Here is a 16,931-nt window from a genome sequence, read left to right as displayed (position 1 = left end):
AAGCTACCACACTGTCTCCAAGAAGGTGTGGTTAAATGACTGTATTCAGGAAACATATACAACTTGAGACCAGGCCACCTCTCAGAAGATGAAAAGCAACCACTGGTGGGCAGGAGCCCTGAGATGAAATGCTGTAAGCTGACTGACCAGAGTCTTGCTCAAAGGCTGCCTGGACTGCTTGGCCCTGCATGAAGCAGAGTCTGCATCTTTGCTGCTAGGGACTTTAACCTCTGGACCTTCTCCCACCGCCCTGTCCTCTGATACTGAGCCCCGTATTTATCTCTCAGGAAACGCCCTGAGTTAATGACTTCTGGTTCAAAGGGCTTTGCCTGGCCCACTGTCTGTGGTGGTCCTACCTGGCTCTGCTCTGGGCTTTCACTGTGCCTGCTCTTTGCCCTTGTACTAAGTTACCTTCCCATTCTCTCTTCTTTCAGCCCCCCTTCCAAAGGGGCTAAGCAGTGGCAGCATGGGGAAGGCAGGTGGGAAGAGACTACTGTCAAAAGTTTCACACTGGCTTAGCCTACATCCCAGAGCAGGTTACTTTGTTGGCCTGGAGACTGAGGGACTTGAGCCATAAACCATTCCTAGGTTCCTCCTACCAGAGAGTGACCAGAATGCCCCAGCCCTGCCAACATGGCAGGCATTGCTGGGAGACTGACCATATGTTGAGGCCACAGCCTGACTCAAGGGTGCAAAGCCACACTGGATTCATGAATGATCAACAGAAATGTTTCCCCTGCACTGAAATGCCCATAGCTATAGCCCAAAAGGGAAGGCTCAAGGAATACTTACAATCATGTCCTCATGGGAGGTGTCCACAGTGTTAATTACTGACACCTAGAACCAAAGATACAGTTGGTAAATGAACAGATGGCAGTTAGAATGCAATCATCTTATTAAAACTACCAGTCATTACCAGGGTTCTTGACTGCATTTGTTCGTTCACTCATTAAACATTTACTTTAAGTACCTCCTTTTTGCTAAGCACCGTGCCAGGGACCGGAGATATAGACATAAATTAAGTATTCTTGCCCCCGAAAATCTTGTACAGAAGTAACCCTAACATGGAAAGATAAGTACTTTAACAGAAGTTTACATGTACTATAGCGGCCTGAGGAGCTGGTGGTGGTAGGAGACATGAACTGAGGCTTAGATGATGAGGAATTTGCCAGGTGGCACAGGGGAAAAAAAAAAAAAGTATAGTCCAAGCAGAGGGAATAACATGAGCAAAGAGGGGAGAATGGCAACCAGTCTTCACCACTTTTAGGGTGAAAAGGGACGCTGGGGGATCTATGGCTGTTGTTCCTGTCCTGGATGACAGGGCTTCTGATCTCACAGGCAGTTTTGGGCATATCAGAGTTAATACCTAAGACCTGGAGAACTGATTCAAGGGGGACTGCTCCCTGGTCCACCACCTATGACAGATCCTAGGCTGTCACCTACTGGGATCCAGGGCTGAGCAGCTTATGGGGCTGGAACAGAGATGCCATGGTCATCACCCTCCCACTCACTCTAGGAGGTCCAGCTCAAATTATGCTCCCCGCCTTTTTTAAATTTTATTTTATTATGTTATGTTAGTCACCATTCCCTACATCATTAGTTTTTGATGCAGTGTTCCATGATTCACTGTTTGCGTGTAACAGTGCTCCATGCTATAAGTGTTCTTATCAGCACCATGCTCTAACCAACTGAGCTAACCGGCCAGCTGCATAAGTGTTCTCCTTAATACCCATCACCGTATGCCCCCCCTTCTTGAAGATTCCCAGATTCCCCAACCAGCTGGACTCCTCTGAATATCTGAAGCACTGAATGTCTACAACACTTTACACCCTTTCTTCTCTCAACCAGAAGGTGAGCTCCTTGGATCCAGGGTCTGTGTCATCCACAGTTCTGATCTTTTCAAATCACCCTGCACAGTGCTTTGCAACCAAAAGGAACTCAGTGACTGCTTGCTGAATGAATAAGTAAATGAACAAAAACAGTTTTACTTTGCTCAACCACTATTCTTTTTAAATTCTGGGGATAGAAAAGAGTTGAAAGGGAGGTTTCAGTTTGGAACTGATATTTCTTACCACTTCCCCCATTTCATCTTTTTCCAGCACAAGCCCTGCAGGTATAAAGTCTGACTTGACTTTTCAGAAAGGTGGACACTGGAAGAGGACAGGTGCAAAGCAGTTCAAAAGGTACTTATCAAGTAAGCACAGGTTCTCTCATCAATTTTGAGACTTCCTAATAAGTGGACCTCCAAGGTCTGCAGAGGCAAGATAAAGAGAAGCGTCTCCTACTCTTGCCAAGCTGTCTAGGTTACCCAAAGTGCTTTCACATGTGCACCGGGAAGGACAAAGGGCAAAACTAATTGGAGCGGTCTGATAACTAAGGAACTGAAGGAGTCCAGAGAAGAGGGAGCACTTGCCGAAGTGACAGAGCTGGTTAAAGGAGGAGCCAGAAAAAGAGCCCCACCTGTTAATTCTCAGCTCACAAAGCTTTCCACTCCACTACGCTGCCTATCTAGAACATAAAGTAGCTGTTACACTGAATTCCCTAAATCAACGGCCAAGGGCTAAGCAGAGTCAGGAAAAGTTTCCTGGTAGTTTCATTCCAAGTCACCAAAGGGCCTTAAGGATAACTAGCATGTATTTTTAACCACTCTCATGCACCAGCCTGGATGTTGAATCATACTTCTGAACATTTTTTTTTTTTTTAAAGATCCCCTCCCCCCCCCCCCCCCCCCCAGCCCCCCACGTTGTCTGCTCCTTTTTTTTTTTTTTTTTAAAGTTATTTATTTATTTGACAGAGAGAGACACAGTGAGAGAGGAAACACAAGCAGGAAGAGTGGGAGAGGGAGAAGCAGGCTTCCTGCAGAGCAGGGAGCCCGATGCGGGGCTCGATCCCAGGACCCTGGGATCATGACCTGAGCAGAAGGCAGATGCTTAACGACTGAGCAACCCAGGTGCCCCTGGTCCTTGTTAAGTAGTAAGAGTCAGCCCTTAAAACATTCAGCTCTTCAGAATTGGTTGAAGAGTTAAAATTTCATTTAGAGAGAGCTGAGTATCAGAGCATAAGAGATTCTATCTACTCAGCAGTGGAAGAATCAGGGGCCTAAAGAGATGAGTAATTTCAAATCCTGCAGGGCAAGAACTAAACCCAGTGTCCTGACTTCTGGTTCATCCAGGTTCCCTCAAAACCCCAGGCACACCCATTTTCCTGAAAGCACTGGCTACCTGAACCCCTACTCTGGGCTTTTTTCACTTCACGCACTTTTATTCATTAGTTACCATTCAGTCATTCACTCAATGAGTAAATGTGGAATGACTGTATACTGGATACCACAGAGACTTAAAAACCCGAGTCCCTACCTTTAGAGCAATTTAGCTCATCCTTACATCAGTTTCTTGAATTGCCCATCATACTTCGGGGCCCTACGCCTATGTCCACATTACATCTCTGCTGGGAGAAGTGGTAGGTGGTAGAAGGGAGTGGTTAAGAGGGTTCGAATCTCAGTTCTGCCACTTAACTAGTAGTGGAAAAGGCTTCACCTCTCCGAACCTCAAGCTTCCTCATTTGTAAAGTGTCGATAATAGCAGCACCTATTTTGCGGGGCTGTTAGCAGGCTGAGATTATGAACAACGCCTGGAACTTACGAAGGGCTCAGGGTACAGTAGCTTCTACGGTGTTCTGGGTTTTGTTTTCAATTGTTGGAGGAAGAGGAAGAAATAGGAGCGAGAGGCGCGGCAGCGGCGCGGCCCGCAGAGTTCCAAGAGGTTCCGCGGCCGCCCTCTGACCTCCCATTCCGAAATGTTCCGAGGGGCAGAGCCAGAACCCCGCAAACCCCGAAGCGGCGGAGGGGAGCTGAACGGCCCCAGCCCGGGGCTTGAACCTTGGCACGGTCAAGGAAGCCGGGAGAGGGCCGCGTCCCCGGTCCCCACACTCACCATGGCTGCGACAGCAGCAGCTCCCGGCCTCGGACGTGGCAGCTCCCGGCGGCGCCCCGAAACAGCTCACTTCCGGCGCCGGGCGGTGGAGCTGGAGTAGCCGGGTGGCAACGCGGTCCGCTCGCACGAAAGTTCCGAGCCTTTCCGGGGCGGCACCCCGGGCGGCGCCCCGCCCTCCCAAGGCCCCTCCCCTTCCGTGTGCCGACTGCGGGAGACCAAAGGGGTGGGGCTCCCGTTTCCGTGGCAAGACTGATCCCGGGGCTTTTGAAATCGGAAGCTCTAGCCCATCTTCTCTCCTTTTGCTGAGATCTCTACACGAAAGGAAGGATTCATAGCTACAGCTTCACCCGCCTGCCTGCGGTTCTGGGTGCGACCGGCCTTAGGATGAACATTGTAGGATGAGCAATTTTTTGGGTAGTGGGCAGACCGACCGGTCCTAGTGCTTGCTTCCTCGTTGTTAGTCCCTCCTCAGGACCCAAAGCTGGGACCAGGGCCAGAGAAGGCCAGGGAATGCCAGCTACCAGAGGCTGAGCCCTCTCACCCTGCCCTCTCCACGCCGTGGGACCCAATGCCTCCAAACTGCCCCTTCCCCACAGTCCTGGGATCCTGTGAGGTAGAAACCCCAGGCAGGGTGGGATCTTAGCTAGGCTCCTGCAGCTAGAACCGAGGACCCAAACCCCAGTGGCCCCAGCCCCTAAGTCCCGGGCTTTCCACAAGCACACGGAGAATGCTGTACTGCTGGACGGGGCCTGGGAGCTCCCCTCAGCCACACACGCATGGTCTGGCAGACCTGGACCCCTCCTGGTGTTAAGGAGTCCGGGGACCTAGGGTGGAGCCTAGGCTCCCCTTGAGCAAGTCACAGTCCCTCAGTTTCTCTCCGACACTGGACGGAAGAAACCTAGCTGGAGATGGTCACTGCTGGAGGGATGATGTTAAGGTTCAGAGAGTGTGATAGACCTAGACCATCAACGAGCTTGGGAGAGGGGGCCAAGGGTGTGGGGTCTTACAGAGTTAAGGGCTGGGCCTCCAGACAGCAACTCACCCTTCCACCCCTGCCCCAGCTTTCAAGATTATTCCCCTCTAATGGAGAAATATTGCAGGGATGTTGGGGGGCGGCACTTAAAGTGGAGCAGGGGACAAAGTGGGTGGGGCTCTTGGGTCTGCTGTTCTTCAAGGGACAAACCCTGGCCTTCCATCTGTAGCTGCACCATTGATTCTCTGGTGCATCACTTCTCTCTGAGCCTTGCTTTTCTCAAGTAGGAAACAGGGACAGTGACATTTTTGATATAATACAAATATAATGCATGGGGCATAGTTGTTATTCAAGGAATTCCCTGGTATAGGCATTGAAGTTGGAGAGATTGGGGATTTGGGATAAGCAATGCAACTGTATCTTATTCATTAAGATATCTGCTGGGGGAACTGAAAGGTACCATAATATAGAGGTTTCAAGTGCCAATTCTGGTATCAAGACTGCTGGGAGCACTACTGTATCTTCTCCTTTCTAGCTGGGTGTACCCTTCATCTCTCTGAGCTGCGGTCTCCTCTTCTGTTAAGTGGGAATTAGAATACCTACGCGGAAGCAACGTTGATGTTGGGAGTAAATGGACTCTGGGAGGTGAAACCGTTTAGAACTTGGATGGACCTATATGGTGCTTAATCTGAAGATCAGTTCTCCCTGACAAGGGTTGGCCTTTAGTGTATGTGCGTGCGTGCATGAGTGTGTGTGTGTGTGAAGATGCACGTGCACAACCCTCAACCTTTGAGCCAACATTGAGATAGTTTCTTGGTTTGGGCACATTCTTGTTTTCTGCTGATGCTCAGTAGAGGTTTGCAAAGTTCAGATTCTTCGGATGCCAGGCTCCCCTCTGCTTCCCCCCTTGCCAGTAAGGGATGCCACCTACATCTTTTGTCCTATTACCTCCCTCCAGTTGATCCTAGACCCCAAATCACACCATTCTTAGCTTTCCCCAATATGTGCCCCTACCTCCCCGACCCACTGTCTCCAAATCTCTTCCTCTTCCTCCTGAGGCCTCTTCTCCCAAAGTCTTGCTCTTTGGGACTGCCCACAGTTCCTCATGGAAGGTTAATGACTTATGGCAGGTAAAACTTGCTCCCTTAAGTGGTGGAAGTTTGAAAGATGTGATGTGGTGGAAGGAGAGAGACCACCCACCGAGCTGTGCACCCTTGGACAAAGTGCCTTTCCCTCTCAGGGACTCCGTTTTCCCAAGTTCAAATCCACGGAGGGCGGGGACCCAGGTGTCCTGCGGAAAAAGGCCTTGTGATGTGTACCGTGTCTGCGTTTCCACGTGTGCATTTATTGTTATTGCTCAGGATAGTGTTGAAAAGGCAGACAAATCCCATTAATTACAAAGAGCACAAGCCAGAGATACAGAGAAATAAAGAGTGTACAATAAGAGCACAGTCACTTCCCAGCCCCGATTGTCCCAGAGCCCCCCCCAGAGCCCGGGCAGCTTGTGGAAGCTGGAGCGGCACCATTTCCTCGCTACTCTGTTATAAAATATGTGCACACAAGAGTTAGCAAAGTGTGGCAACCCCCAAGAGGAAAGGTCCGGAGGGAGAGCACCACAGGCATTACAAAACAGACTTAGGGGGCTGAGAAGGTCCCAGAGCAGCCTCAAAGGTCTTGTTTTTGGTGGAGGGGGTGATGGCTGATGCCCAGGGCCTGGGACCCCCTTCCCTCTACTTGGTTGAGTAGGATCTCTACATCACATCAGGAGAGCTTGCTTTAGAACTTGGAAAAGACCTGGGGATTTTCTGCTGTTGTTTGATAGGCCTTGGCTCTGGAAGACCCGAAGCCTTCAAGAAACGCACCCCTCCCATCTTCTAATGGGGTCTCAGACACTATGGAGAGAGTTTAGGGTGGGAGGCATGTCACAGTACACCCAGCTGACAGCTTCCCATAAGTAGAGCATGAATGGGTTGGGGGGGTCAGGGTGGTGTGAAGGTCCAGGAAAGAAATTGCTGCATCTCAAAGGACCTATCACACAACCACTGAAAAAACTTTGAATAAAGAACAAGAAGTGACCCCTCCCACCCCTGCCAAAAAAAAAAAAGGCAGTTCCAGAAAGGGAGATAGGAATAAAGGTTTCTTCATGAGGAGAATTAGAAATAAAAACAACTGGGCCACACAAATCTGGTAGCTCCAGGTGTGGGAGAGAGCCCTCTTCCTCTTCTGGACTGGGGCAGATGGGGGGTCCACCCCAGCATAACCACGGTGGGTGACTTTGGGTCCCAAACTGAGATTGGGGTGGGGAGCTTGGTGGCCTCTCCTGGTGACACCCTTGCTTAGGGTACAGGTGAGATGGTGGGAGGAACTTCTGGCTTCTGGCTTCCCCCCAAATTTAGGATGCTCTTTTTGTTTCTCCTGTCTAGTTTCTCCTATCTTTGTTTCACTCTATCTAGTGACCCTGAGTGAACGGTACTTACAGTGGCAGAAAGGAAGCCCTTTGCACATAGAATGACAGGGCCCTTGGGTGGGGGAAGGGCAGGGGTGGAAGACTTGGCAACATTTTAAAGTTTACTTAAAAGATTAGCTGTGAGACAATAACCAGGACATTTTGTTAAAAAAAGAAAAAGAGGGAAGCGTACTTATCCCTCCTCCACATGATAAAACATTATATAAAGCAACAGTAATTAGAACTGTATGGCTGGTACCAGATGAGACACCCAGATACGGGAACAGAAGAGAAATTCCAGAAATAGACCCGAATCTATATAAGCTATCAGTATGTGGTACAGATGGCATTTCAGCATGGTTGGGAAAAGAGCAGCTATTCAATAAGCAGGCTACCCAGGATGAGACGGGTCCAGAGTCCCTGGCCCAGTACCGCCATTTTCATTGGTCTGGTCTCAAAAGCAGGGCACCCTCCCTCTTGTCTACTCTGTGTTCTGGTTGGGACAGGGGGGCGAGGGGCCATGGTGAGGGGTCGGCGGGAGCAACGGAGGCTGCTTCAGAGTTAGGGAAAGCGCTGCCTGAGTCACAGGGAGGAAATATTCCTCCCTGCCCACCTCCAAAGGTGGGCGATTCTCCAGCCCCAGGGGTCACTGAATGGGCCCCCTGCTCTTCTCTCATCTGTTGAGGGGAGACAAGTCGCTGAGCTTAGACCTCAGAATTAATCTGCTATCTTCTCCTGGAGCCCTTGTCCAGAGGACAGAGAAGAAGCTAAGTGGATGGTGCAGTCCCAAACTGGAAAAACATATATATACATTACAGAGTATATATTTACTGTGTTCTGTTTGATGTTGGTTTTTTGCCTTTTTTTTTAAACCACAGACATTTCAGAACCACGCTGCAGGAGTAAGAAGAGTCAGCAATTGAAAGCATAACCATTGCATAGTATTAAATGAACAGAGACGGTGAGTTCTTTATTTACAATTATTGTCTAGATAAAAAAATTCATAAAAACAGATGAATGGTCATAAATTATTGACCCCCTAATGGGGTGAACTGCCAAACGTACCCCATGCTGCTAGATATAGGACGCAGAGTGCAAGCTTTATGTACTACAGTGAGTTTTGACAAACCAATCATTTCCTCTGTGTGTGTGTGTGTGTGTGTGTGTTTGTGTGTAAGCATCCATCATTCCCGACAAGAAAAGACCAACACTGAGGTCGGGTGTCCTCGGTCACTTCCACTGCTCCCTGTTCCCTAAACTAGGCTATCCGCTCAGAGAAGGCGCTCCTGTCTTCCCTGTGTCCCGGCTCCGAATGAACAGGGAGCGTGGTGGGCAAGCTCAGCTTTCCTGCTGTCGGGGAATGAGGTCATGGACACAGGACTGGAACCAAGAAGGTGGGGAGATGGAAAACCTTGAGAAAGGAAACTACAAAAAATACCACGTTCCAAAGCTGCTCCAGGTTTTTTCACATGTGCAGGTCTTTACTTTCTCAGCAGGAGAACAACGGGCTGGCTTTTGGCGGTGTTTGTATTGGAATCCAATAAGCACATCTGAGGGCTGGTCACCCCTTTGGGGATGCAGTTTCCTCTGCTGGGTACATTCAGAGAGATTCCTTCACGACATTCAGATGATGCTCTCGCACACAGAAGGTCCTCCTTCTAGGAAGGTTTTGCCAGGTGGGATGGGCTGACTTGGGATCCCAAAGCCTCAGGTTCCTTCACAGCCACCCAGCCGTAGGCCCTCCCAGCTGACTATGGCTCTTTTCCCGAGTGGCTCTCATCTTGTTTGTGGAAGAATTCTCTGGGCCTGGAGAAGGGAAGGGCTGAGCTGACACAGAGCAACCGTGGGAAGGGGTCAGTATGAGGAATGAATTTTGCAAGCGAGGTGGAAAGTGTTTGGTTTTCCTCAAAGCATGGGACGTCATCGATCATGGTATTCAAAATGTCTTTTGCACTGTACAAGTTTATGGAAAAAGATTGTATGCTGAAAAGTCTCAAAGCAAACTTTGTATTAAATACAAAAGTTCTTTTATGAAAAAAGCTGATACCCACAAAGTGCTTAGCAGTTAAGAGGCTGACGTACAATTAAATAAGCTCTCATTAAGTGGGATTACTAGTGCTGTTATTGTCTTGGGGGAAAAATAACCACCTTTTCTCACCTGTGATACTGTAGGGTTTCAGAATGGCTTTCTGTCGGGGAAAGCAAGACTTGCTGTCAAAAGGCTACAGTATATACTGCGACTACAGGAAGACAATTTGGTTTAAAAATCACACTGAATACATCTCAATATACACATCATAAGGTTCGTTCGGATCTAAATAGTGCAGAGAAAAAGGCTATTCTTCTTCAAAAATAAAAATAAAAGCAGCAAGCCATAATGATCCTCATCCAGTATGCCAACAGCTCATACGCTGCAATTTATAAGTAAATAAACCTCTAAATTCCTAAAAAAAAGAAAAAATCAACAGAGTAGCATTTATAATATTGCAACACTACCTCAACCTCTGCCCAGACAGTGCCAAAGAGAACCTCTTTTTGAAATGCTCTTAGTAAACTCAAGCGAGTTTCATCGAGAGAAAAGTCTTCGACCAGAGCTGGGCGGACCCCATCACCCCCGGGCCAGGCCCGCTGTTAGTGCTGCGAACCTAGGAAGCCTTCTCTCTTCCTCTCCCTGTGTCTACGGAGCATGGTGTTAAGCCCTCCGATGGATACTCCTCCTCGGTAGCATTTGGCTTCTGCCTGAGCCTCCCGCGGTAGTGACATAATTGAATGGAAACAGCAGGCAAAAATCAGAGCATGGCTATTGTAAAACATCAAGGATGCAATCCAGGGAAGTGTCTGTTGGGCTGAGCTGTTTATATAACATCTCGGCCGCCAGTGTTCTTAAACTGTACAAATAGCCAAAGACGTTATCTACAGGTTTGTAAACAAATTACATTCTTGTTTTAGGACATAAATAAGTTAAAATAGAGCAATTTAAGCGGAAACAAGGCAACATGCCGGCAAAAAAAACTTTATATATCCGTGTGTGTGTGTGTGTGTGTGTATATATATGTATATATATATATATACATATATATATACCTATCTATATGGACGTATACAGTCTTGGAAAAGTATACGTTGATATAGATACAAAGAAATGGATATAACCTCGTGAGTGTCTGTGAAGTTCTTCGGTTCCGTTGGTGCAAATTTACTAGGTGAGTTAAGCTCTGCAGTTTCAAAAAGTTGTTAAATTAACCTATACAACTGAGACCATGCTGCGCAAGCATTTCAAAAACTCACAGACCAGTGGATTGGATAAAGAGTCTCAGAAAAGAGTCTGTCTGCAGTTCCCGCCTAAGAAAACAAACAAAAAACCCTCCCCGACCCCCCCAAAACCAAACAAGGGGAGGACTGGAAGTGTACAGTACATTCATGCAGGGGACGTGGTGGCCTGGCGGGTGCACGGCTGGTCCGTGTTTGGGCGGGAGCCAGGAAGGGCTTTTTTGGGAAAAACCCCCCCCCCCCGAGACCCCCCCCCCCCCCCCCCCGGGAGATCCCGCCCCTTGCCTCAAAGTGTAAAAGAGTTCAAACAGCATCGCAGCCAGAAAAAGGGTCTGTTGGGTGGAAATGTTGGTTTTCTTGCCAGTATTTGGTTTCCTGTTGTTGCTCCTTGCTGCTTGGGTGAGCTGGGTGCCTGGATGGGTGGGGCCCGGGGGTGGGTGGGTGGCGGTGGGGTCCTCAGCTAAAGCGACGTCTCCAGGCTGTGGATGGGGCTCCCTGGACTTGAAGAGGTAGCTGATTTGCTTGTGTCGGTTGTTAGGTTGATCCCGCTGTCGATGGCGCTGTTGTTCTTGTTGAGCGATGACGGAGGGCTCGAGTTCTGCTTGAGGGCGGCATCTTCTTCCAGGTCAGTGTCGTCAATAAGGGGGATGTGGGGCTGTGAATCTTCGATCCGGAATTCGGGGTGAGCCATGAAATTATGGATGGAGGTTCGAGACTCAGGCTTTTCTAGACCTTCATAGAGAGAGCTACGGAACGCCTTCACGACGCGAATCTGTAAGGGAAGCACAGGGGTGAGAAGCACTGCCCTGGGTGGGGGGGGGGGGCGCCCAGGCGGGGGGGGCGCTCGGAGGAGGGGTGGGGGGAGGGGTTAGGGCACAGCGGGCGGCTGGAATCCACAGTCGCTGGGTGTTACGAGCATGGGCAGGAGGGGAAGAATGGAAGAGGGGGCTCAGGTTATATGCATCCATGAGGTTTTAAAAACTGCTTTGGTTTTGGTCAGAACTACAGTATTAGGACAGGAGGAATCAAGCCCCATCACAGAGATGGTGGGAAACAGTGGTTAGAGGAAGCATAGTCCACTCCGGCGGGCACCCAGACCTAGTGAGAGACTGAGCCTTGTTAACTTTAAAGCACAAGTTCAACCATGCAGAAGGGGAGCAGGACCAGGTGGGAATAAAGGAGGAAGGAGGAGAAGCTAGTTTTAGAACATTAATCTTAAGAAAACCACACGCAGTTAAGAAACCATACAACATGGAACAGATAACGTGTCACAAACAGAAAAGGAACGGAAAGGAGAGACAGTTGGATGAGCCGGGATGAGAGAAGACACATGAGGGCCAGAGAACAGGAACATCAAACTGAAGGCAGCAAGGCAAACCAAAGCCAACTCAGGGCTTTCCCGGGTGCAGAGCTGAGGCGGCCAGAAAGCACGGAGGAGCCGGCAGACTGACGACATTCAGGGGCGGGGAGCATGCCATGGTGAGGGGTCAGGAACCACACGGCACACACAGACAGACACACGGCTACACTTGGAAGCCTGGACAATGTGAACGGAGGTCTTTGTACCCAACGTTTCTTTCCTTCATGCATTTGGGAGGTAAACACTCGAGTATAGACTCAAAGCCCTGGCCAGTCATTGGAGTTGACTTTGGGGTCCCTTATTTCCTGGGGCATTTTATTTCCTTGTTTGTGCTTTGAAAACACAAAACTCCCAAAAAGGAGGCCAGAATCAGATGGCCAAACCCAGCCCTGGGTGGGATTCTAGGAGGGTGTGGACCCGAGCCACAAAAAAGCACATTCTTTCATTTTCTGTGTCTTAGTTGGAATGCGTGGTTTTCCGAAGAGTGTGAAAGGAAGCTGGACATCGAGTCTTCCAGGCTAGTGGAAGGAGCACTGGACTCGGAGTCAGGGAGACCCATGTCTGAAAAAGGCTCTGCCACTTTTGGTGCCTTGACCGTGGGCAAGACACGCTGCCTCACTGGTTGTCCTCTGTCCTGCCTCACGGGGTACAGAGGAACAGGACCCCCGTGCTGGAGAGAGTGGTCCCTTTCTCCAGACTCCTGGGAGGGGGAAGCCATGCCTGTCGTCTCAAGGGGCAGATGGGACTTGGGACAAAGGTATTTGCTCCTCTCTTCCTAGCCCCAACTCAGAGCGGAGGCAGTCGTGGGGGAATACGAAGCAGCCTCGGTGCGTCCAAGGAGCAGAGCCCCAGCCAAGTTGGCCGTGGCACCGAGGGTGCCCTCAGTGGCCCTCCCTGCAGAACAGTGGGTGCCTCCACACCACAGGCCTGTGGGGGCGGGGGGGGTGCAGAGGACCAGCGGGGTTCTTGTGGGGAGGCCCTTGTGGTCCCAGGATCTGTGGAACTCTCAGCTAAACCCAGGGGTATCTTGTTGGTGGGGCACAGGTGGGGAAAGCCCTGTCCATGGAAGTGAATTTTCTAGATGACTGTGGCTGATGGTTTTAAGTGTCCTAGCGCAGGGTTTATTTTATTATTTTTCCAAGGGAAGTGTTTCTAAAGCACATGAGATGCTCCTCTGCCTTTTGGTTTAGTGTACACAGAGAAGAATGTAACGTTAAGTTGGTCAGTAATCCTTTTGGTCTTTTGTAAGACCCCAGAGTTTTGATTTTTTTTTTTTTAAGTGTCTCTCTTTGGTTGTCAGCCATCATTACTCGTTCTGACTTTTCCTTGTTTGCTCAAAAGCATCTCTGTCCCGTTTCCCTTTTATGTGCTGTGTTCTGGGGACTCCAGGAGGCCCTGTTTCTTGGAATCATGCTTTAAATAAGAGGCATCAGGGGCCAAGAGAGAGCCTGCTGACGCCGTGACAGCCATGTGACTGCTCTGAGGCCTCTTTCTCCCTGGATTCCCTGTTCATGGCTCTGTAGGGATTATTAAATATTCTGATCTCCTGATGAGCAGGCCATTACACCCTTGATTAAGTGAAACAAACAAACAAAAAGGTGTCATGGGCCTCAGTTTTCTTATCTGTAAAATGGGAATAATCGTCATTGTAACTGTCCAGCCTAGTGACCCGCATGTGCTGAGGCTGAATTGCAATAAGGTGGTGGAGGAGGAGGGATGGTGGTGGGACCCTGTCATGTGACTGAAAATGCAGAGGGCACGACACACAATGAGATGCAGGCCCCTTGCCCTCCCCCTGGCATGGAGACAACAGAAAGAATGAACTGCTCTGGACAAGACTGTGGGGACAAGACTTTTCGGGACACCCCGCCACGGTCATCTCAAGTGTCCACTTCGGTTCTCTCCGCGGCTGAAATGAAAAAATACGGGAAGAAAAAAAGCTCTTCCGCCTCCCATCCCTGCCTACCCTAAAGTGAGATTTTGGGGCTGGAACTATACTTGGTATGGGGGGAGGGGAGAGGGGAAAGGACCCGGCCTTTGGGATTTCAGACATTGTGGTTTCATCAGCACAAAGGGAACAAGAGACCCACGCCCCTGTCGGACGGCTCTGAGGGATTGTGTCGGCCCTGGGCTGGGACGGGTTCGACATACTCGAATGTTTACCCGGCTTCAGGGAAGCCAAGAGTCTGGGATTGATTCACATTCATTTCAGGCTCAAGGTTAAAGACTCACAACCTCTTTTAATTTCACTCTCTCTTGCTGAACTCTGTCTCCAGGGTTCTCTAGCCCTCTAGGGAAACAAACACATGGAATATTCAGACAGTGGAGAGGTCTAGGCCCCACCCCAGAAGCAAGCCATTTTCTCGCCAACCCAAGATTGCACTGAGTTCGTTACCAAAACGCTAATGAGAGGCATAGCTTTCTTTTCTTTCCTTCTTCATTTCTCCCTTACGAGACGCGCCCTCCTTGCCCTAACGGTCCTTGGAATCAGGAAGGTGAAGGGGAAGTGGCAGGAGGAGATGGCCCCTGTCTGGTAGTGGCCAGGAAGTGGCCGGTTCTGGGTTAGGGGTCTGACGTGCTTGGCCTGGTTGGTTCGAAGGAGGAGGACCTCCACTGACCAACACGGAGCCTGCTACAAACTCGCTAAATACAAAAGTGGCTTGAGATGCGTTAGGAGTTTGAGAGGCATAAGCAGGAGCAGCAGGGGGCTTGGCCTCGGGTCACAGAGCCGAATGCTCGTTTTGTCTTTGGTCACCAGTGGGAAGGTGGTCCCGGCCAGGCTGGTAGAAAGTCCAGCAGAGAAACCGCTTTCTTGGCCTTCTAGAGCCCAGAGGGTGGACCCCTTTCCACTTTGTGAGGCTGTGGGCATGGGCACTGGTTCTGAAATGGAAATTCAACCTCTGCAGTCTCCAGGGCTATGGGCTAGTCCGGAAAGTGGTTGTGGGATGGTGGGAAAATGAGGCACTTCGGAGTCAGACCTCTTGCCACTCACTTGTGTGATCGTGGCCAAGTCGGCCCAGTCCTCTGAGCCTCAGTGTCTTTCTCAGGGGAATGGATGTATTGGCAGGTCCTCTCTCCTATTTCCTTGGTGAGGCATATGCGAAATGAAGGATGTGGGGACTACTTTGGAAAATGTTGAGTGAGGCTCAAGTATAAGGCCTTAGGGGTGTGCCTTTAAGTTTCTGGGGGAAAAAAACTCACTTTTATGTCAGTCAGAAGAGGAAAGCAAGACAGTGGACCAGAGTTCCCTCCCAAACATGCTGGGTGTGAGTGTGACCTGACTGTCACGTCACCGCATGCATCTGTCTGCCTGGGGCCCTCCACCTCACAGTGGTGCCGGGGGAGGGATGGGATGGGGGGCTCCTCACCCCAAGGTCATGAGTCAGAAGTCCGCCCCAAGCAGACACTGCCCCACCACAGACCTTGGTGGTCAACTCATGGTAACCCAGGGGACAGTGGTTTGACTCCTTCTAGGGTATAAGATTCCAGGTATTCTGGACTCAGCATGCACAGGGCCACCCTCCTCTGCTGGAGAATCCCCAGGAAGAAGTCCCTGCCAGAGGAGGTGGGAGGCAGCCTACCTCTCCATCCCACCCAAGCCGGGACCCCTTCTCTTACTCCTGGCTACTGGTTTCACACCTCCCTGGGGGAAAAAAGCCTTTGACTCCTGAAGGGACCCTGCCTGGTAACTAGAGGGCCCTCAGAGTCCTTGGAGACTAGAGGAGGTGTTGTTGTTATAGCAACTATTCAGGTGAAGGAGGAACTGGGGGTACTTGTTTAGAGTCCACACTGTGACTGTATTGATCAAAGTGTGTGTGTTGAAGCTACAGAGGTTAGGATCCCTTCTGGAACCAGAACTCTTGGCTAGGGGCATGGTCAGGCTCCCACAAGACACCCCAAATTACAGTCTGGATTCTCTGGTAGAGGGTAGGAATACAACATGCTCAAGGAGGCAAGATGGCAGTTGGATGAGGGAATCATGCCTGACCAGCCTCTCTAGGTCCTTGGAGAAAATAGAGGGTGGGCAGAAATGGCTGTCTCTCTGAAGGAGAAGTGGTGAAAGCTGGGTGTCACTCAACTGGCCTATTGAATAAGAAAAGGTGAGAATGATATTGCCCAGGTTTGAGATGACCGAGCTCTTTCTCTAGGCTGTGGGAGCTAAGGCGTGGGGCTAAGCCACAGGAAGACTTCTAAAGGCTGCATGGGTGCCCAGAAATGCCAGGTAGGCTCTGGCTGTGGCCAGTGTGAAGCACCGTGCCTCAAAGAGGTCAGACCCAGCCAGAGGGATGTGGGAGTCACCAGGAGGGATGGCAGGAGCCCAAAGAAATGGATTCTTTCCCCAGTGGCTCTCCAGACCGGAACCCCCCTCCTCCTTTTTTAAAGTGATCTCTATGCTCGAACCAGAATCAAGAGCTGTATGCTCTACCAACTGAGCCAGGCAGGCATCCCCAGACTGGAACACTTGGTCATTGCACTTCAAGACAGCTGGTGGTGCTGAGCAAGGCCAGAGCTAAGTGAATGAAGGAGGAGGTCAGCTGGCTGAGGCTCTCTGCTGTAAGGGGCGGGGGGTGGGGGGGTGGGCAGTGGGCAGGATGGGACCAAAGTGTTTCTTGCCCTGAGAAAGCCTGGCAGTGACTTCCTAGCGATAGTCACGGCAACGTGACTTGGATCCGGTCTGCTCAAATAGATCTCCATTTCACCTTGGCTTGCTTGGCCTCCCCATCGCTGGGTTTTTGTGCTAATGAATGAACCCAGAAGGGCTTTTCTTCCCTTTTCTGCATCCTCCCTGTTACCCTGCCTACCTGGCGGGGCTGCCGCCACTGAACAGTCATGGGATATGAGCATGGGCCAGCAACAGGCTCCCTGTGGCTCGTGTCTCCCACCTGAGGGCTCAGATGGCCCAGTTCTCAGCCGGCATGCAGGTCCTCTCCAGCTCAGTGGGAGGGGATG

The 16,931-nt window shown here is 50.3% G+C and overlaps 2 protein-coding genes across 3 annotated transcripts in view; both read right to left on the bottom strand.

The window, feature by feature from the left end:
* SEC13 (SEC13 homolog, nuclear pore and COPII coat complex component) overlaps positions 1-4,041 on the bottom strand; it is a 32,548-nt gene extending 28,507 nt beyond the window's left edge. The window contains exons 1-2 of one of the 2 annotated variants that reach the window (XM_034998547.1): positions 3,933-4,041; positions 793-837 (exon numbers count right to left, since the gene is read on the bottom strand). In XM_034998547.1, the coding sequence (XP_034854438.1) occupies positions 793-837; positions 3,933-3,935 (48 nt within the window). In that variant the 5' untranslated portion in view covers positions 3,936-4,041. The other variant, XM_034998548.1, reaches the window with a different exon arrangement.
* Positions 4,042-11,074: 7,033 nt separating this feature from the next.
* ATP2B2 (ATPase plasma membrane Ca2+ transporting 2) overlaps positions 11,075-16,931 on the bottom strand; it is a 375,124-nt gene continuing 369,267 nt past the window's right edge. Inside the window, exon 26 of the mRNA XM_034996819.1 lies at positions 11,075-11,393. Within this exon, the coding sequence (XP_034852710.1) occupies positions 11,082-11,393 (312 nt within the window). The 3' untranslated portion in view covers positions 11,075-11,081. The remainder of the gene's footprint in view (positions 11,394-16,931) is intronic.

The sequence above is a fragment of the Mirounga leonina genome, unplaced genomic scaffold, assembly GCF_011800145.1.
Source record: "Mirounga leonina isolate KUSES-001 unplaced genomic scaffold, KU_Mleo_1.0 Mir_94, whole genome shotgun sequence".
Classification (NCBI taxonomy): Eukaryota; Metazoa; Chordata; class Mammalia; order Carnivora; family Phocidae; genus Mirounga; species Mirounga leonina.
This window is presented reverse-complemented; position numbering and strand designations above follow the sequence as displayed.